This window comes from Oreochromis niloticus, linkage group LG10 (assembly GCF_001858045.2).
Source record: "Oreochromis niloticus isolate F11D_XX linkage group LG10, O_niloticus_UMD_NMBU, whole genome shotgun sequence".
NCBI lineage: Eukaryota > Metazoa > Chordata > Actinopteri > Cichliformes > Cichlidae > Oreochromis > Oreochromis niloticus.
In genome coordinates this window covers 7,754,268-7,775,637 of record NC_031975.2, presented here as the reverse complement: position 1 = coordinate 7,775,637, position 21,370 = coordinate 7,754,268, and the positions used below count along the sequence as shown (strand labels likewise).

The window sequence follows — 21,370 nt, the reverse complement described above, 5'->3', positions numbered from 1 at the left end:
CTAGCTGATGTTTATCCTTTAAGGCAGACTTTACAGTGTGATATGAGAAGAACGGTATGCATAGCTAATGGTTCCTGAATGAAAACATGTATTTGAGAAATCCTCTGAGGCCGTATGCTGTCAGAACCACACAAATGTTCATAGTAATATATCCAGGATCATTTCTTAAATCTCTTAATCAGAAACATTAAGATAGAAATGAATCATAAGTGAAAGTAAATGAATCTTGAATGAATCTTTCATGTACCTGTTATTTTCACATGTGATGACTCAGATTATAGTCAGTCGTGAGGCACTCATATTGGACAGGCAGTCTATTTACAGATAGCAGACTCATACAAAGTGAAGCAAGTAATAATGGCAATTCTTTTTTCAAAGTCTGTTGGGTGGATGGGGCCTTTGTATCCAACAGAGCTAAACAATCAAAGCCAAATTTCCTCCAATCTCTAATTGCCACTGACTCGAGGCAATAAAAAGGACTCGAAAACATTCAATCACTGACAGTCATCAACAATTTACTTTAGAAAAATATCACCATGATGTTCCACAGATTAACTGATTTGACTGTGGAGAGAAAGACATATTTACAGTAATACACAAAATAGGTAAAATGGGGAGGAAAAAAGAAAAAAAGAATATTGGAGTAAAAGATGAATAGTGCAGAGATGGTCCAAAAAGTTTGAGTAATTCTTCCTTTAAGTGCTCTAAATGGAACACTCTTAACCTTTTTCATTTGTCCTGTACAGATCAGACAAAGCAATCTGCTTAATAATAATAATAATAATAATTAAAAAAAACAGGAAATTATTGAGGATGGTGCAGCTTGTGAAGTCCAAAGTATATATGCTCCTCCTTACAATACAGCTGTTGAATATTACAGCAAATCTCTTTTCTAATAGATGTTATTACCATTCCGATTCAATGTTGTCAAAATGAGCAGTGCGAGCTTAGATGAAAGCAAGTAGTTGGATGATTTATTGTAAAGTGTTGGTGATCAGTCCTGGACATTTTATTAAACTGAACATAAGAAAATACAGGCTGCAATGGCAATGATACAGCAAAAAAACAAAAGCCTGTGAAATGTTTGTTAGCTGGGCAGCTACGGATTGCCATTACATTTTTTTTCAAATACCACTGCTAAAGCTTTTACCAAAAAAAAAGTCTATCATCAGCTTATGGTCATTTTATCTTTTCTTCTGATGAAAGTGAGTAAACAATTTTCACTTATAAACAGTAAAGCAGGGTGCTGAAAAAGACAATACTAAAAAGAAGTTTGACAAGTCTGCATATGAAATACATAGATGTTATAGCCACACGTAAAATTGTTGTTCAATAACAGCACAACATTGTGAACTTCACTGAAATGCAGTGATAGACAAAGCATCTTCAAGGGGATATTTCTTTTTTATTAAGTAGCCTATCTGTTATCCATTATTTAGGTATAGACAAACATGATTTAGCATTTCATTCTCAATATGTTACATATTTCATGACAGACCTACAATGTCTTTCAAAATTCTCACCAACCAGTGGTTCTTAAGAGAAAAAAAAATTCTTCAGACAAAAGTGAGTAAGTGGCAGGATCGAGATAAAGTCAAAAACAGATCGTTGAACGGTCGGAGTACTGGAGTAAGATGCGATCTCAGAATCAGGAGACCTCACCTCATAGTTGTTCTGCAGTACAGCCAAACTGGACATAATGACAGGATTTAGTATCTAGAATGAGTCTGCCAGTGCTGAAGGAGCAAAGAGGAGAAAATAGAATTACTATTGTCACAACAGCCTATGCATATATTATGTGCCTTGTGTACCTTTTGACTTATGAATCAGCTGGTAACTATACTCACAAGAAGACTGAGAAAATTTATAAAAACTAAATAATAACTAAATATCCCTTTTAAATGAAAATAGCCATTTATGCAATTCTAGGTTCTTCTCACTACAAAGGTGAAAGTACACTTTATAAGTATATGCTAGTTTAAGGCTAATTAACGTCAGAGCAAAAGTTCATTTGCTAGATTTCATTTGCATAGATTTTAGAGCAAACTGTACCTTTATACACACATGGGGACTGCAGCATATAGCATGATAAACATACAACTATATAATTTCCAAAAGAAATTGTGATGCTGTGTAAAATGTAAATCAAAACAAAACAGAGTGATTTCCAAATAATTTTAAAAGCCATATTTAAATGAAACCTGTACAGAGGCAACATGTAAAGTGTTGAAAATTAAAGGCCTCCTTTGTGCTGTGGTGTTAGATTTGTAGATGCAGCAACAATAATGGCTCTTAAAAGTGTTCCTGAACGTGTGAATGGATTTCTGTTACAGAATCATTTTTAAAGCAGTGCTTTCTGGGTGCTTGACGATTGCATGATCCTTGTCCTTTTACAGACATTTCTTTGGATTTTCTGAATCTATATTATTATGCAGTATTGGAAATACATGTTGGTAAATTATGCTTAAATGTTCTTTATCTATCCTGTCTCTCACATTGAAGCATTTCTTAATCTTGCTAAAACACTCTTTTTTAAAAAAAAATTTAATTTGTTTTTGTATTTAGTCTGCTGTTGCCCCCAAATCAGCGTTACACAGCATCACAACTTTTAGGGAAAAGTTGTATATAACATGGGTAAAAGTTACCACTATGAGCTCTAACATAACACTCTCACTTCTCTGAGAGGATGGAGAATGGAAATCCAGGATGCAAATGAGATGTGATATCAGAGTAAGGTGAGGAAAAATGTTGTTTCTCACAGAGACCACTCTCTCAGACCACTAGCTCTCAGTGATGAGTGACATGATGACGAAAGATGAGGTGTGAGGGCGCCCTCTGCTGGTGATGCATGAGATGACGATGGGATGACAGCCGGATGGGAAAAGATCAGGACAGCACGCTGGTGTTCTGTGAATCCACGTCTTGCATGCTCATGACATCTGTACTTACTCCACTCTCATATATGGGGTTGTCGAAAGCTGACTCTTCTGTCATGTTGTCATACGGTGGCGAGGACATTGGCATTCTAATAGACTTCCCCTGGAGTCTGAGCAAAGAGTACAGAAACAGGAAACATCATGTAAAGCCTTTATTACAAGGGAATTACATAAAATTTTGAGTTATGACTTACTTTGCAAAGTAGATGTAAATCCCAAGGACAATCACCAAGATGACTGCAGTTGGAATAAATACTGCAAGGGCAATGTTGGTTCCTTCTGTGCCATAATTTGTATTAACAACTTGAAGAAGAAAAAAAAGGACATAACATGTAATTACGCCTGTGAACGATTGTCAACAAATAAATATCAATCAATTCTGCAAGGTACTGAAATATGACTTACCATCTAGTCTGCGTTCATTTACATAATGTGACGAGGACGCTACCAAGAAATAATTGCAGTTTAATGAGTATGTAGACCATATTTATGCAATGTGAATCACAGTGCATGCATTACATTTATGGCCAAAAGACTCAAGAGAACCTGCATTTGTAAACAGCACTTAAAACTGTCGAGATTCTGCTTTACGTTTTTGTATATTTTGACTGTATTTAAAGGTTACGTGGTTTACCTCTGCAGGCAGGAGGAGTGCTATTCCACTGTGACGGGTGTCCAGGAACACAGTATATGGTGGCATAACCCTGCAGCTCATAGCCGGGGTGACAGGAGAAAGTCAGCATCTCTCCTGCTTGATAAAAAGCCTTTTCAGAGCTCTGCATGCTGGTGGAAGCTGCACCGGGGTTCCTGCATGGCTCATACTTTTCAGCTGAGGAGCAGTACAATATATTTGATTAAGACTATTATTATTTTCATGCATCTTTGTACAGTAGAAACAGTGACACATTGTAACTTTTGCCTTTTACTCATAATTGCTTAGCTGCACATCACTAACAGTGTAGGTGTACATAATTGCATGTTTGCGAATCTATGCTATTCTGACTTAGGGAACTTACGGACACACTTGGGCAGTCTCTCGCTCCACTTGGGCATAGCTGAATCACGGTTGTAGCAGGTTAGAAGGCTGGAGCCTGACAGAATGTAGCCTTTGTTACAGATGAACTGTACGGTCGATCCAACAGCAAAGCGACTGCCAGTGATCACTTTACGACTGTGCTGCACATTCCCGGGGTCCTGGCATGTCATCACTGGTGCATCACCAAAAACAAGTGATGATAATTAGTTATTACTGCCACCGGTGCTGGTACAGGAGTGATAAAAAGTATAATTAACAATGAAAAATATTAATTTTGTTGTGCAAAGGAAGTGCACCGGCTGCACTAAATATTGTTCCAATAAATGTTATATTGTTAACTATTTGCCACATGACAATTCATCCTCATGTTATGTATTAAAATTGAACAATCACAGAATAACATAGTTATATCAAACTAACTAATTAACCAGGTATTAAGGTAACCTGTATTTAGTCATGTTACTATAATATTTAAGCAAAAAGGTCTGAGACTTGGACCAATGATGGTTTATTCTAACTCCCAAGGTGGACTAAAGAGAAACTAGAAAGTTTTATGTGCTTCCTCTCACCTTCCTCGCATTTTGGCACATCACCGCTCCAACTGAGATCCCACTGGCACATGAGGATCTCAGAGCCAACAAGTGTGTATCCTGGGTAGCACTGGTAGGTGACCACAGTGCCGTGTATGAGATCAGGATGCGACATGCTCTTCCAGCCGTTGGTGATCTCCGGCAGCTCTGAGCAGGTGTCATTCCTTGGCACCTCTGTTGGCATTGGTGCCATTGGTGTCATGCAGCGCAGGTAGGGGAGAGAAGAGGCAGGATGTTAAATAAGGATTTACAAAAATTGTGAGGACAATGTGTTACTGAGGATATATAAATATTCTCCTAATAATCCATTTTCTTGTATAACAAACAATTTTTTATTGTTTAGAGCAGATCTAGATCTAAAAGGAATAATGAGGATCCTCAAGGAAAAAGCCGAGCATTAATATGCAACCCCCACTGCAGGGAATAAATACGACTGCAGATTTTTTGCTTTCTTTGTGCTCTAAACAGAAACTGTTTGGGAAGAAAATGTAAATAGAGGCTTGTGATGTTTCCTAGGAGGAGCGCAGCATGTGGTTTGGCACCAGTCAATCTGTGCCTCCCTAACTACAGCATACATGGCCAGGAACACAAAGAGTTAGGTAAAACCAGCTGAGTTGAAGTGAACACTATTATTATGTTTCGTGTTTGTTGTTATTTAATCCTGTGCACCTGGGATAAGCCAGAAGACAGATAGACAAAGGCACAGCAAGAGTGTGGAACAAAGAGACAGGGGAACAAATGCACCTTTCTTTTGTTTTCGTTCCCTAAATGATGATGTGTTAGGTTCCAGATATGAGTAAGATTTTACATTCCACATTTGTTACCATTTTTGGTCCATTGCCTGTGGTACATTTACAGTAAAAAGTATACAATATATGTAATCCTAAGAGAATTAGAAGAATGTATGCCTTATATTAAAAGCATGTAATATATATATATATATATATATATATATATATATATATATATATATATATATATATATATTTATATTTATATTTTTTTTTTTTTAAGAGAAAATGAAACTGAACCACCGTCTTACCAAAGAAGTGAACCACAAAGCCATTGTTGTAGCCGTAGATGTTAGTGGCAGGATCAGACTGAAACTGAATAGTGACATCAGCCATGGAGGTATAGAGCTTGAAATGTGGTCGCGTGCCACTGTATTGGCCCAGGATGTTGGCAGTCAGGTCATCACCATCATAGAAGGTCAGCAGGTCATTCTTTCCCAAATGGAGACTAGGATTGACATCACAAAAAGAAATTTACTTTTTGTTTGTTTTCCCCTTAGTAACTTTGCAGATTTAGACAGAGTTCCCTGGCTCTGAGGTGTATTTGCTGAGTGTTGTGCTCAGAGCTTCAGCTGGTAAATGTGTTCTGTCTCCCTTTACGCTGATGAAAGCACAAGCTGATGATACTAGACAGTGTCAGCAGTACTTGGAAAATTGCAATTTTGTTTATATTAGATGCATCTGATGCAATGTAAACATTAAATTATTCATGATTCATGTCTGTCTGATGCCCCCCAACACCCCACCCCACATCCCATGAATATATACTGGTGTGCATATAGGGGTATTTGAGCATATCATCAAAATAATCCAAAGGAATTGCCTTTTGAATTGTCCTTTTTCCGGCCTTTTACAAAAAGTTGCCAAAAACGGAATTATAGAAGGACTACAAAAACTGTTAAAAAAATAATAGATAATAAATAATGAATAAATACGTATGAATTCAGTTCTACATGTTTTGTGTTGTGTTTGTGATGTTAATGTGTGATAGAGTATACGGTAGTCAAGTCACAGTTTGGCGGATTCTTCGCTGTTACTGATTAACATAAAAATGCATTAACCTTTTTCGATTTGGAAAATTCATATGTCTTTGTAATCACATCAGCATCAATAAAGCTTGACATTTGTTCAGACACAGAGTATGAAGAATACTGGGGGGAAGAAATGTAGTCATATAAGCTGTAGAGGACAAGAAAATGGTTGCTCTTACATGTGACTAAATTTGGTGTCGAAATAGCAGTGCAGCTAGTTTTTACGACTTAACTTGATTGTGTTAATAATCACTGAACTGTACCATTTAAAAATTAAGAATAAGAATAGCATAATGCCTTCAATCACATGCTTCATGGGAGCCCAGCAGCGGTGCCTTTACAGCCATTACCCGTCTCCCATGCAAGCTGTACATCACTGTTTACTGTGCCAGATCAAGTGACCAACCAAGGGCACAAAGTGTGGTGAGAAAAGAGTGCTCAGAGTACAAGTTTCAAATTACGATGCCTCAAAAATGTGCAGTTTCTGTTGCTGCTGTATGTAATTACGGCTTGTTTTTAAATGGTGTGTCTTTGTCTTTTCTACATGTATTTGTCTGAGCAATAGATTTACAGTAACACTGCAGAGATATCCATATTGTCAAGATATCCAATTCTGAGTCAAGCTCATCTATAAGAAAAGTGACTGGTTTGTAACAACTGTCTGAACACAAATGAGTAAGAATATGTTACAAATAAATAATAATAATATTAATAATAATAAGCTCTGAGATAATATGCTATTCTCAAATGTAAAAAAATCACATTGACAAGCTGATTATTAATACTGACAAAAAACAAACTTTCAAGCAAACATATGCTCACACTCTAAAAAATAAATAAAAAATATCTCAGCAGCACAATTCTGCATATAAAGAGCACAGATCTGTAATAAATATTTAATGTTAAAATATGAATGAAAAGTAAAGTAATAAACTACAGCTTTTATAGTATTTTTTGCTTTTATAGCATTTTTGTGCTACTTTATGTTTGTGAATGTTTCAAGTATCTCATGCTCAACCAGATTTGATATATGTGACCGATGTACACATGAGCCATTGCAACAACATGACAGAATTTTTTTAAATCACATGCTGAGGACAGACAAAATGCAACTACCAGCTGATTTGCTGTTATGATCCCCAAATTTGCTTACTGTATCTTTTAGCTTCTGGATGTTCTTGATTGAATGAATGAACGGTAGCAATATTGAAATGTATTGACTTCTGTATAGTATTTTTTTTCTCTCTCTCATTTTTCTTTACTAAATGTACCTGCATATTGTTTACATGTTTGAAATAAATTAACAATGAATGAATGATTGAGTTTTAGGCTCCAGTTTTGCATTGTTATTTTTTATGATGACCTCAGTGTTATGATATTATTGAGTCATAGTTTTGCGGTCACCCTAGTGGTCTTTAAGATTTGAAGCAAAAACATATACTGTGATTGTGATCACCTTTGTTCAACTTCAAATTATGCCAACCAAATTAAATAGTTTTATCCAATAAATTACTTGAAATTGTCAAACATGCCAACACTGTCACTAAAACCTGCTGTAAATATTACCAGGGCCTGCTATTAGCCTGATATCAGTCTGTAACTGAATGCTATCTGTTTCTGATAATACAGCAATTAAATAATGAATTGTCAAAAATCACATATCTGTTGCTGTTTACACAAACAGAAATATCCACATTTGCACCTAGTCAATCATGTGTTGTTCTATAGGAATATAAACCAAATGTAACCAGCTGGCAGGCAGTTGAGTCGAGTCCCATCTTGTTGGTAATCAGTTTGCATTTATAAGTTGCAAACTAATTCATAGTTGCAAACTGTTGACAATCTCTCTGAGAGTGATTGCAGGAAGTCCAAGTCAGACTATAATGTCTGCTGAAAGGTTGCCTCCTATCAGGAACGACCTGTGCAACTGCCTTGTGATCCTAAGTTGTCATGCTGTGCAACACTCTCAAGTTCTGGGCAGACATTCAGTCACCACAAGCTGCAGGAGGTTGGAGAATGTTTAAAAAATTCAATACAATCACCTAGGAGCCGAGGATTTTATGTAGATGGGAGAAGGTTGCTGTTTAATTTTCATTCGTCTGACTGAGCTATTAGCTTTCTTAGCTTGCTGTGTATTAGGAGCAAGCTTTGTCAAGTATGTCCAGTGTTTGATGGTAATTTGGCTGAGCCGATTTAATGTAAGTTTGCTCAGCTAATGTTATTTCAAGATGGTGGTGCATTTGATGAGCCCTCCTGTTCATAGTATTCCCAGAGTTTTTTTTAATCAATATTTAATAAAATATCAATATTTGGTGTCCCTGTATAGATAAAATTTTGCCACACAAAATACTGGAATTTTATGTTGTATCATTTTTTTTTCTCCCAGCGCTATTATATTCTTTATATACAGCCCTTATGCATAGTCCTGTCTCCGCCTTGTCTATTGTCAGAGCATCTGTTGTTCCTTTTTGATGTTCAGACCCAGTTTATACTCTGATTTCCATCGTCGTGGTGATTGTTTTTGGATATATGTCTTGTTCCCTTTTGGAATATGTTTGGCCATTTTCAAAACAGCCAAATAAAAAGGGTTGCTCTTTGCTTATTTTTGGCTTGCCTGAGTTAACATTTGGGTCCTGTCCACATCCACACTGACATTTCAGCTTTTTGGGACAAACACTGTAATAGGAGATAAGGCCATGTTATCTGTGATTGACAGAGTTTGATAATAAAGGGAAACAAATGACCTCTCCTCTACTCAGTCTTTTACCCAGAACCTCCCCACAGAATTCCTCTGAGAGCAAACAAACTGCTGTTAAAATCAGACTAGGAATAAATCTTGAATATTTTATGTTGACTAACAGTATAAACAAAAAGCGGATCTAATTAGCCCCACAAGGTTTGCTTCTGTGGAAAATAATGCAAAATAAAATTTTAACACAACATGGCCAGAATGATGGGTGGATCTTTTTTTTATATAAAGAAAGTTGGACAGGGTTTTCCTCCTGGACACAAATAATGAATGTGGGCTGCATGAATCTGGGTGGCAATGTACTCCCTCTGGTTAGCTGGAACACTATGAGGGCAATTTACACCTCCGTGTTCTTTGACAATCGACCACTGTGGATTGAAGTGACAGGAATGACAAAGCCAATTTTCACTTCCAAATCTCCATGATAATACTCTAAGATAACTCTTTATTGTCATTGCACAGTCATACATAGTACAATAGTACAATGAAATTGGAAAACTGTCCTACGTCGGCACTACATGTAACACAACACGACACGATACGACACAACGCAACACAAACAACACAACCAACACAACCAACACAACACAGTATAATAACTTAGTAATAAAAAAGAAGAATAAGTGTATTTGTATTGCACACTGTTATTATTGCACATTAATTATCATTGCACCTTGTTATAAATATAAATATTATTATTATTACTGTTTTTACCGTTGTTAACCCCTCCCCAAAAAAGTCCAGGTAGGTAGCCAGTCAGGTCAGCTATTTGCATTGATCAGGGCTATTGCCCTGTTGTAAAAGCTGTGCAAATACAGACCTGGTGCCTTCTATGAGGGCATCTACAGGATAGGCAAAAAACTTTCTTGACCTAAACTTCCACTTTCTTCTAAATCTGTTTGAGGAATAACATGAATTCTGCATACACTATAGTGACTGCATGGAATCTTCATTTCTGTTTGAGCTCTCCTTCACCTTTGGGTCATAAAAGCTATCAGTCTTCTCGTCTCTCATGGATTTCCTCCTGGAGTGATGTAGATCTGTCATTTGGTCATCATACTGTGTGATTACATCCAGTTTCTGCATTCCCGTCACAAATATATACCAACACCCACTGATCCCTTTTGCCACATACTATAAAATGTTGCCAATGTACTGGCTGTTCTTTTTCTCTTGTTTTTAAAATGAGGCTAGTTTCTAATTTTACTACTTTCACTGTGATTGATTTTCCTGTTTTTTCCCTACTACGGTGGTTTATTAGCACCACGGCCCACATTCTTTGACACTAATGATGTATGGTGAGCTCCATGTCAGCTGTGTTGATCTTTGCTCCCTTTGTGCAAACCAGTGCATCTGAGAAATCTTTCCTCACAGTTTTGGCAGTGATTTGGTCTTTAAAGTGTTTTGATAAAAATATGTTTACTAGTGCCATAGTTGACGTTCTGATAAATAATTAGTTGCACAACTTTGTCTCATATCTTAACACTCAAAGACATTGTCAAATCTAAAATTGCCTTTCAGTGGTATTAGGTCCACTCCACTTAGATATCATGTTCAACACTGTTGTAATATCCAAAAACAATCAATATTGTAGTGGGCACCATCAGTGGATAACTTGGTTTTCCACTCGATGCACTGAAACCACTCACGTCTGGCTTCCTAAATAGCCCCCTCAGTCACGGTAGCTCGTCAAGAACCTTGCGGTCAACCTTGGTTTTAAATTGCCCTACTGACCTCATCTGTTCTCTAACCTTTCTACCTGAAGTTTATTAAAAAAATCCCAGTGACACCACAGAAGACTGCCAAACGCAAGATGCCTCCAGTCCAGACATCCACAGCACTGAGTAGTGAGTCACTGCAGGCTACTCGGCCACACACCGCACCAATCTGGCAATCACTGCATCCAAATGTCATCCCACATGGCTCCTTTCTTAAAAGATGGCCCCCAAGTCATGAAAAGCAAGTCCTGTCCTGGTTTGAAAACTAGTAACTAATCTTAGAAATATGTTGTCCCTGTGTCATTTGCTCTGTATCCATGATTTCATAATTCTTCTCAATTTTAGAAAGATGTTGTGTTTCTGGGAATACAGCGACAACATCTGAGATATTTGTTGATAAACAACAGTCACGAACTACTACTGGCCACAAACAAAGACGGGTGAGAATGCAAGACAGACTTAAAGAAGATTATTTATTTGACTAAATTTAGTCAGATCTTACTTGACTGAACATCTCCCTCACCAACTTGGCACAGGCATTTGCAAAGTTCCAAGGTCTGCTTGAAAAACAATTTCTGAAAACTCCTCTGCATACCAATGCCACCGGCTCAGTTCTGCAGATGAGGGAATGACAGTTGTTTTCTACAAGCCTGTAGGCATTCTGTCACCTTCACTGACCAGTCAAGTTTAAAGAACCCAGCAAATCTCTATTAACTTTAACAGAATGGAAATAGCTCAGGGTACCATACTTTCAAAAGCAACCTTCTAACATCTTTTTCATACATATTTGACATTTAAATTGTTCTGCTCAGTTCAAATAAAAAAAAAAAAAAAAAAATAGGCACCTACATAACTACAGCATAAGCTGACTTGCAGGTTGCATGTCATGTATAGAGTCACCACAAGAGGACTCTAAAAACCAGTAAGTTCAAGCTGCAAAGTCTCCAATCCTGCTCACTAAACTGAAACATTAGCACTGTTAAAGAGACTTGGTGATCATTTTGTCTGGTGAAACACACTTCCAGATACAATACGCTCAATGCTAAAACACTACTTACCTACCTATATTCCACAGGTGGGGATATCAGCTGTAACCTCTTGTGTCTGGCTCTTGCTGGAGCCATGCTCCATGCTAATTAGCAAGGAGTCGGCCCTCCTGTTTGGCCTAAATTAATTAATCAGTCCTCATTATGCACATTGCTCCTCTGTAATTGCCAGCACTGGCACAGTGATGAATGATAACACAGAAAACATTCTCATTACTGCGGAAAAGTGTGTGCCCACCCTTATAATGAGACGACTCTTATCCACAAGAGCCTTTTGTCACTTTAACATGCAAAACGCATGCACACAAACACACGTTGATGCAAATTACATGTTGGCCGAGCCTAAAGGAATGCTTTTTCTCAAGCAGAGCGGACCAGACTTGAAGGTAATGGTGGGGTCCGCAGGGATCAGACAAGCTGCGGGTTTCAAGTGCCAGGAAAGCTACACATGACCAACCCTGAGATAAACTAAAGCCGGCCACACCACCATTAATTTACAGTGAACAGTCTCATGTGGCCAGGATTAAAAGAAATTTGAGGCTGGTGCAATTTAAAAAGAGGGCACTGAATGAAAATCAGTTTACCTCTAATCAAACTTGTTTACTTCTGCGTGATAAAAAAAAATCCTCTCTGATCTTTTTTTTTTTTATTACCCTAGGTGCACTGGTTGACTTTTAATAACAGAGATTAATCACTGGGTCTTAATCTCAAGATCACAGTGGCATGCAGGGTCACATAAAGCTCAGTGTTGTATTCAGACATTGTTTTGTATTGGTATCCTCTAATGCATTTATTCCCTTTTGATCTGCGGCTCATATTTGAGTGATGGCTCATATCTCAATGCCCGACAGATATAGTTTGGGAAATGATGCGTATTTAGACCACGCAGCAGCATACAAAACTGGGCATGAGCAGAAATAATCCCCGCCCACACAAATGTTCAGTACGACACAGCTGGGCGATATTAATCTGTATCTTTATGCTTAGTTCAGCAACTTTTAAAAGATGAATGAGCATTCCAGTGGAACACAGTATTTCTTACTATATCTACTGTTGTTACTGTTATTCCAGTGTACATTAAATATGAACAGGTTAGTTTATTTTATCAGTATATTTTTAGTTCTTAGCAAAAATACAGTCTCTAGTTTAGTCAAATCCCAGTTTGTAGCAACAGAGCCACTCACGAGTACAGTACTGGTTGTAGATTGTGACCACCTCACTCTGATTCTTAGCACAATTCCTGTACCACTGCACAGAGATAAGAATGCCATATGATGACTATGATGACAGTTACATGTATATATATATACATATGTGTATATATATACACACACACACACACACACATAAATATATATATATATACATAGATATATAGATATATAGATATATAGTGTCTACATCAACCAAATTGCCATCATCCAGTGTTCCCTCTAATTATTCATGTGTCTGAGCGAACACACAAACTCCCTGAGCGGTCCCTTGGACCACTGTGAGCGACATCAGACGTGTGCACTGTGGTTATGCCAGCATCGAATCCATCCAAGTTACATGGTTTATTAAAATAATCAAATTACAGCATTTATGTTAGACTACTTTTAATTAACTGCTTTAGCCCACTTACAATGAAAATTTAAAAAAAAATCATGACCTGTGTAGTATGTTAACACTACTGGAAGCAAAAATAACTTGAACTCCAATTTTGAAAACAAAACTTTCTTCTTCTTCTTTTTGTTTTTCATAAAGCTCTGACTGGTGAGTCTGAGTCTGTGGTCTGGGAGAGAGTCCTGTAACTCTCTGTCTGCAAAATACAGTATATAATGACCAGTGTTGGGCAATTAATTATATAGTTACTTCTTCAAAAAAGTAACTGAGTTATGCAAACAAAGTTTTTTGCAGCTGTTTACCTAAAAGTGCAGCCAAGGCGTTTTTTTTAAAAATAAACATTTCAAACTATTTACAGAACAATCAGCTGTTCTGCATCAAATTTGATGCCACACAAATTATTTGTTCCACTCCAAAAAATAATTTCTGTCCACTATGACATAAAGGAGAACAACAGCCTGATACCTGCAGGCCTGACAACAGGAGATGTATCACTCCTGTAACACCTGTAACATTCAGCAGTCGCCTCATTGTTCTGACACACACATCAAAACTATTGACTACACTACACTACTACTGTATATTACTGTACACTATTCTTATTGTATATATTGTATATCTTATATCTATTTCATCTGTTCCTCTGTCTCTCCTGCTGCTTTGAGCATGTACATGACAAAAGAATTTCCCTCGGGATAAAGTTGTTCTTATTCTTATTCTTATACACACTAACTACACAAGATTTGCGCTAAATGTCGAAAATCTCTCACATCTCAAAACACCGCAGTTACTCCTAAAACTCCCCCCTTCCTAAAAGACTAAATGCCATTTTGCCATATCATTTTTGATTGGTCGACCAGGTTTCATTTTTCGACCAGTAGGAAAGGGTGGGATTTTTTGGCGTCATTTTTGCTCACAGGCGGAGAGTGTTTTTGAGCGTTTTCCTTATAAAACGCTGTTTTTACCGTTTCTTCCCGCAGTAAATATAAACAACGATAGTATTCAGGAAGAAAACCAAACACTGCATATATTTTTATCATAACTCTGGTTTTATGTGGCCTATCAACACAATTTAAAAACTGGTATAAAGTCCACACTTTTCCGTCAGTTGTTCCGTCTGTCCTGCTCACATCTCCAATGGTTGTACACGTTGTCATTAACGTGGCTTCACTCCACATCAGCCACGCCGCTTTGCTAGCTAAAACACCGGTGTCGGCACATAAGGACGAATAAGGACTATGGGATAAGGTGGCATCGTTCTAATCCCATACGGGAGCAGCCAGTCACTTACTGACTAACACTGCAAAACAGAATTGTTAAAGTATTAATTTTAATTTCAATTCAGGTTAGATTTTTTTTTGTGTGCGCAACGCAGATTTTCTGTGCGCAGAGACCGTGCCAGCAGTGCGCAATTGCGCACGCGCGCAGCTTAGAGGGAACATTGCCATCATCCCTGAGAGACTTAATCGTTTTCAGTGGTGGAACTTCCTTCACCAGGAACTCAGAGCCGCATTCTCAGCTTTATTATGTTTCACATTGTGTTACTTCCTTATTAAAAACATATTTAAAACAAATTCCACAGAAGAAAAATCTAAATTTAAATAGCTCAAATAATAAAATGCTGAGCAACTGACCAAACGTCAGTTATACCGCTACTGACATTAATGCATAGGATGTACAATGATGAATTGAAGATGGTGCATTAGTGCTGAATCTTAACCTAGTGAGTACTGTTCCCTATGCATGCACAAAAGTGACCATGAATGTCTTAACTGAAATGATGGAGTGATTTAAATCAGTGAAAAAGCTTCATGATTGCCACCTCTGGCTGCCGTTCACTACGGTAGATTTGTAGTAATGATGGTGATTTGATTTGTTCTGGAGGTTGTCTATTAAGGACAGCTTGCAATCTGTCTGTACAGCCTCTGACTTCATTTCATGATTATGTCCTCATTTTATCACACTATTCAGAAAGAATTATGAATATGGGAAATATGAAAAGTGACGGGAACAAATTCATGCACGCATGCACAATTGACCACTCTGACCAATTGCCACTGGTTGAGATTTGTCAGTGACTTTTTTTTTTTTTTTACAACCTCAGGCAGTATTCCCATTGGTTTATTTTTAACCTCTCTGTGCCCTCTTGTTTGCAAGTGCTTCAGGCAACAACAGGAATCACTTATGCTGTAGTTTTTGTGCTTACTATAGGCTGCATGTGCAAGGCAATATTGTGGAAATCATTCAACCCAAGCAAAGGAATAAATCCATAAAAGATAACAAGACAGTGGCACAAGATATATAATTTTGCAGTGTTTTTTGTTTTTAAGAAGGGCTCCACATACCATAAAGAAAGGTTGTGCGATTATTTTCACTTCAGTTAAGATCAATTACTGGTGTAGACTGAAACAAAATGTGTGTGCATTCAGGGGACATTTGTGCACGAGTGATTGGTGAAGGTGAAACAGTGTGCCTGGATTTTGTGTGCGCATCTGTCTGTTTTGACATCTCTGTGCATGTGTGCTGAATTACAGTTGGGTAGGCTGAATAAGTGGCTCAGAGTAGTTGACTGCCAGAGCAGATTCATTTCAAAGCCAACTCTGAGGCAGACACCAGGGAAGTGAGAACAGGAAGGCTTACTGGCTAATCTGGTCAGAGAGCGAGCTGGAAGCAACACAGAATTCTTAATGTAGGGGATGTTGAAAAAAAAAATCTAATTAGTGACTGCAACCACAGAAACACTTTCCTGTTCGCATTTTGTAGTGTGTCTGCGTAGATGAGAGAAAGGATGGGAAAATAACCAAGAGGGGTGTGTGTGTTTATATCTGGAGTCTGACATCCTCTCTGACCTCCCTGAGTGATTTCTAGTCTTACACCTGGGTGCAGTCTCTTACACTTGGATGTCAAGCATGATCCGCTTGTCCTCTTCCACATGGATACCCCAGATGCAGTCCTGCCCCCTTGTCGTAAGCCTCGGGCCAATTAGGAGACAACACAACACCAGCAGAGTCTGTGATCTCCCCGCTGCACACAGCTGCAACACACAAACAGTATAGGCTGAAAAAAACAAATTGTAAAAGATTTGAAGATACAGGAAAGTAAGATGCAAATTAGAAATCAATTCACTTAAAATATATGTTGGTACATAAATAATTTTGACTAGCTAGATTATGCCCATGACCTTAATGCTTGATAAAAATACAGCTGAAATCAGGTGCTGTGCAAGCGCCTTGGTGTGATCCTCACAAAACTGCAAACTGACACTGAACCACTTGGTGACCATGACCCATACGAGCAGAAATTAAATTTTCTTATAGCTAGCTTTACTGGAGAGCTTTTCAATTTCACTCTGTTGCAGAATAACCATGAAGGCTTTAAAGACCAAGAGTAAGGTCAGCATGTCATGTTTGTGTGTATGTGCATGTGGGAGGAGTGAAACAGAGAGGGGAAGGGAAGGGCTCAGGGTTGGGCCGCTATTAAATATGATGCGTCGCCTGTGAACTGTGGCAGTTCTCATCTTAGGCCAGCTATTGTGCGCCTTTAATCTCGAGCACTTCGAAAATCTGCCCTGCGAGCGCACATTTCAAAGTAAATCGTTGTTACAGTTTTGAGAGAAAATTTATCACGGATCAGAGGAAAGCAGCTTAGGAAGATATAGTTAACTGTCACTGGTATTTAATATTAGAAAAACTAACTCCTGCAGTGATCAAGCAGACAATGAAAGCTTCGGGTCCTTGGGTCAATCTGATATTGCTCCAAGTTCTTCTTCCCCAGTGGAAGCACTTTTATTTTATTTTTTTTTATGCCCTGCAATCATGACATCTGTTAACTCACCCCTACAAGCTGGCTCGGTCTCATTCCACTGAGGGTTTTGTGCATCCACACACTCAATCACCACAGAGCCTTGCTCCAGTGTGTAGCCAGGGTCACATGAGAATTCAACCACTGCGCCCACACTGTAGGTGGAATCGCTGCTGCTGAAGTTCCCGTACTTCACAAAGGGCTCGTAGCACATCCCTTTCGCAAAAGCTGCAGACAGAGTGTATGACATTGAACATAAGTGACAAGGATGGTGCAAGATATTATTAGCAAACTCTGCATTCTGCCTCATCAGCTTGCCTTCGTATCTTATGGCTGCGCCGGTGGAGGTCATCGTCCCGTCTGTGGTGAACTCCACAAACAGATAACGTCCGGTACTGAGCACTCCCTCATTGGGCAAGTATTCAACTTCATAGGAGTCGTACACAGGGGGAGAGTCTATGTTGTTGCCATTTTTTATTAGCAACCTAAAAAAAGAAAACAGGGAGAGAGTGCTGATGGGATTAAAATAGATGTTAAAGAAAGAAATTACAAGGTAGCCGAGACCTGCTCATTGTTCCAGCTGCAGCTGTAATAACTTTGTGATAACATTCTACACCTTGTAATGAGGTGAATGGGCATGCATGACAATTGCCATATGGATCAGTGGTTACAGAAGGATACATAATGCAATTGCAGTCTCCTACCTCTCACTACCTTCTGGTCCCCTCAATTCATTTGCCTGACAGAGCACACTTAAAGGATTATCATGATAAAAGGTCCTTTCAAATTCATCTGTCACTCCCTAAAGATTTTGGTCATTTATAGCCCTCGAGAATTTTAATCCTCCATCTGCAGGAATACTGTTATTCAGAGTTCAAAGCTCGACGCCACTCACATTTCCACACTATGCTCACATTTATTCTCAATGTGTGTTTTGATTTTAACAGCATGCATAAACTACCTGTCATCATCCTCTGCCAAAGCCACCTTCTCAAAGTGAACGTGAAGCCGGTGGCCTTCAGGTGCCTCCAGAACCCAGTGGCAGGTCAGATTGTTGCTGTAGTTGCCAGGAAAACCAGGAGAGACGATGCGGCCATATGTGGCATTTTTTATCATTCCCCCACAGGATGCTGTATGAAAAGAAAAGAAAAGAAAAGAAAAGAAAAGAAAAGAAAAGAAAAGAAAAGAAAAGAAAAAAGGAAAAAGAGTAGGAAGTAAAAACTTGATGAAAAAAAGTAATGATTCGAACTGTGGTAGGGGGATTTTGGAGAAAAGTCCCTGTCTGAGCATAGATTGCATCGATATCCAGTGGACTGTGGCTGAGCTACACCAGGCGGCTCTCCTGGGTCTAAGAGTGCCTGATTGTTTGTGAAGGTAAAAGCAAAACAGCGGCAGTAACACTATCAGTTTAGAACAGCTGCAGGCAGGCGCGGTGAAAGGCTGGAACTAGCAGATGAGTTTTTACCAGCAGGAGTAGGAGAGTCATGTGGCCCAGTTCTAATTAAGGCAGCCAGGTCCAATGGCCTTATTTTGCCCCGTCTCCAAAGAACAGCTCCCTGTGTTGCTAATCACATGCAAACACACTCATTTGCCCTCCGAGTGTGACTCAGTAGGAGACAACCCAGTGAAAGGCTCTGTTAATCAAAATCACCTGTTCTCTCAGAGAAAGCTAAAGAGAAACAGGCTTGCGTCTTTAAAATTGCAAGTTTCACTTTGCATATTATTTTCCTTAACTCTTTTTTTTCTTTTAAATCTCAAATATAAGAATAATTAAATAATGATTAAAATTAATAGCAACACTTAGATGTTTGCTTTGGAAGCCTGGCAGTCAATGTTAACTACTTGAACGTATTTAACACTGACTGTCAGGCAGCGAGCCTGAAGGTAATTTAGTTTACAAAGCAAAATTAAAAATCAAACCAAATCACCCAACATTCCAATTAAGCTGAAGGGATAAGCCCATAACCCACTGTTATAGCGTTTAGATTTCATTTAGTTTAATTACATTCTTTGCAGTTTTATTGTTGGAGTATCAGTTGGGTGGGTGGGGGGGTCTCATTGCCCAGAATTGCTCCAGCAATGTTAACTAGCAAACTTGTCTATCCAGAGAACCGGTTTGCCTTACCCACACATCGGGGTTCTTTTCCACTCCAGTAAGGCGTGGTTGCATTACGACAGGTGAGCATTTTTGGACCCTGTAACTTGTATCCGGTGAAACAATGAAAGTAGGCTTCTCCGCCAGGATGCAGGTGCGTCACTGAAACCTCTCCACCAGCAGGCTCTTTGGGGAATGCACAACTCAGCACAAAGGCTGCAGAGGAAGGAGTCAAAAATAGAGGGGAAGGGAAACAAAGGTGCTCTCATGAATACATTATTTTACAGTGTTATTACTTGTATTTGTTCATTTATTTTGGCATCCCTATGCCAAAAAACCATCTGAAAGTTTCCTTGGCTTTACTGTAAGAATGAAAATGTTGTGATAAATTCAATTTAAATATAGTGATTTGATCATTTTTGTTGCAATGTATCTATTTATGAAGTTCAGTATGTCATACAGTAGTGACAGGAATGAGAGACAGAGAAACAAAGCAATAATGTTTATACAATAGGACCAGTAATGCATTTTAATGTAATTGATTTCACCATTATCAGCCGTGAAAACACAGCGCAAATAGCTAAATGCATTATTTTGGGAAAGGACATGCTTGGTCTAACCTTATTTTTATTTATTTATTTATTTATTTTAATTTAGCATTTAGAAAAATCATTTTCCAGGGTTTTTCAGCCTTTTATTTGTCTGAGCACAATCCAGTCCTGGACCAAACTGCCAACAATGTTAACTGGCTGCACAACATAATCCTCTATGTCCTGCATTGTGTATTCATTGTTGACCAAGTTGTCTCTCCTCCAAACCACTGCTGAAGACCCATAAATATTTAAAATGACTGTGAATTTGTGCAAATGAATCTGTCTCTGTCTTCCTGTTTCTCTTCAACATGCAATTAAAGATTGCATTAGAACCAACCTTCAGATTTGTTTATATACACTACATCTTTTAATTGTAGTTTACCAGTACAAACAGTATGCAAATGTACAGAGACATGTTCTTGGCACTAGAGTAATTATCATCACTGTGTGGTTTGGTGTATAGTTGCTGAAGATACTTTGACAAATCGATGCATGGTTGGTTGGATGAACATCATAGTGGGTCTGTAACGTTAGGCTGAGGAATAGCCTCTATAGTGGTTGTCAAAGAGTTGCGATTGCAGCAGGGTAAGATCAATGTTCCCAGACTTGCTATGCATTGTTGTCCTGTTCCCTTTTTAAATAAATGGTGTAGGACGGCATGGAGTTCACTTCGATAATGAAGTAAGCTAACCAAGTCTTTAATGGAAGCTATTAAACAACCTTCTCTTCCTGTCTAATAACCACACTGTTCTACCTCATTAGTGTAGGCACTTTAATGACCAGACTAAAACTTTTTAACTTCTGGAAATGTGTGAACAACAGAATATAATTGGACGCACTATGGCTTGTGCTACAATAACAGTGTGATTGTGAAGCTGCAGAAGTACAGAAAGCTAGAAGCCTTGTATAACATGCTTTAGCTTAATGGAGCGGATGCGAAAGCTAAACAAGTGCTAACAGACAACGATAATAAAGCAAAGGGCAGTTGGTAGTCATGTGTTTGTTAAAACTGTCTTGCTGAAATCATATTTGCAGCCTTAAAAGTCTTAAATTACAGCACAATGGCCAATAATAATAATAATGATAATATATGGTAAAGGTAGCTTGCTCACAGTTAAGTGAATTGTATAACGCTCATAATTTTAATATATATTTGCATGATTTCACAAATGGCTACATAACATCAAAAAAGTACGTTTACATCAAGAAATGGGTTTATCTTCAATATATCGAGTCTAATTTGGTTCAAATACCAGAAAGCACTGACACAGGATCCTCAATAAAAGAGCTACAAGACTGGCATCTTAAGATGGTGTGTTTAGTGCTAGAGTAGTAGCCACATGTATAAAGCAATAGCAGACACTTCATAGACAGGGTTG

General features: G+C 38.3%; 1 protein-coding gene across 1 annotated transcript in view; it reads right to left on the bottom strand.

The window, feature by feature from the left end:
* Window positions 1-494: 494 nt before the first annotated feature.
* Window positions 495-21,370, bottom strand: part of LOC100703088 (seizure protein 6 homolog) — a 92,170-nt gene continuing 71,294 nt past the window's right edge. The window contains 14 exon segments of the mRNA XM_003450463.5: window positions 495-1,736; window positions 2,950-3,046; window positions 3,131-3,239; window positions 3,342-3,380; window positions 3,571-3,765; window positions 3,953-4,144; window positions 4,542-4,736; window positions 5,605-5,801; window positions 16,397-16,464; window positions 16,466-16,536; window positions 17,337-17,531; window positions 17,622-17,788; window positions 18,265-18,433; window positions 19,429-19,614. Of these exon segments, the coding sequence (XP_003450511.4) occupies window positions 1,710-1,736; window positions 2,950-3,046; window positions 3,131-3,239; window positions 3,342-3,380; window positions 3,571-3,765; window positions 3,953-4,144; window positions 4,542-4,736; window positions 5,605-5,801; window positions 16,397-16,464; window positions 16,466-16,536; window positions 17,337-17,531; window positions 17,622-17,788; window positions 18,265-18,433; window positions 19,429-19,614 (1,907 nt within the window). The 3' untranslated portion in view covers window positions 495-1,709.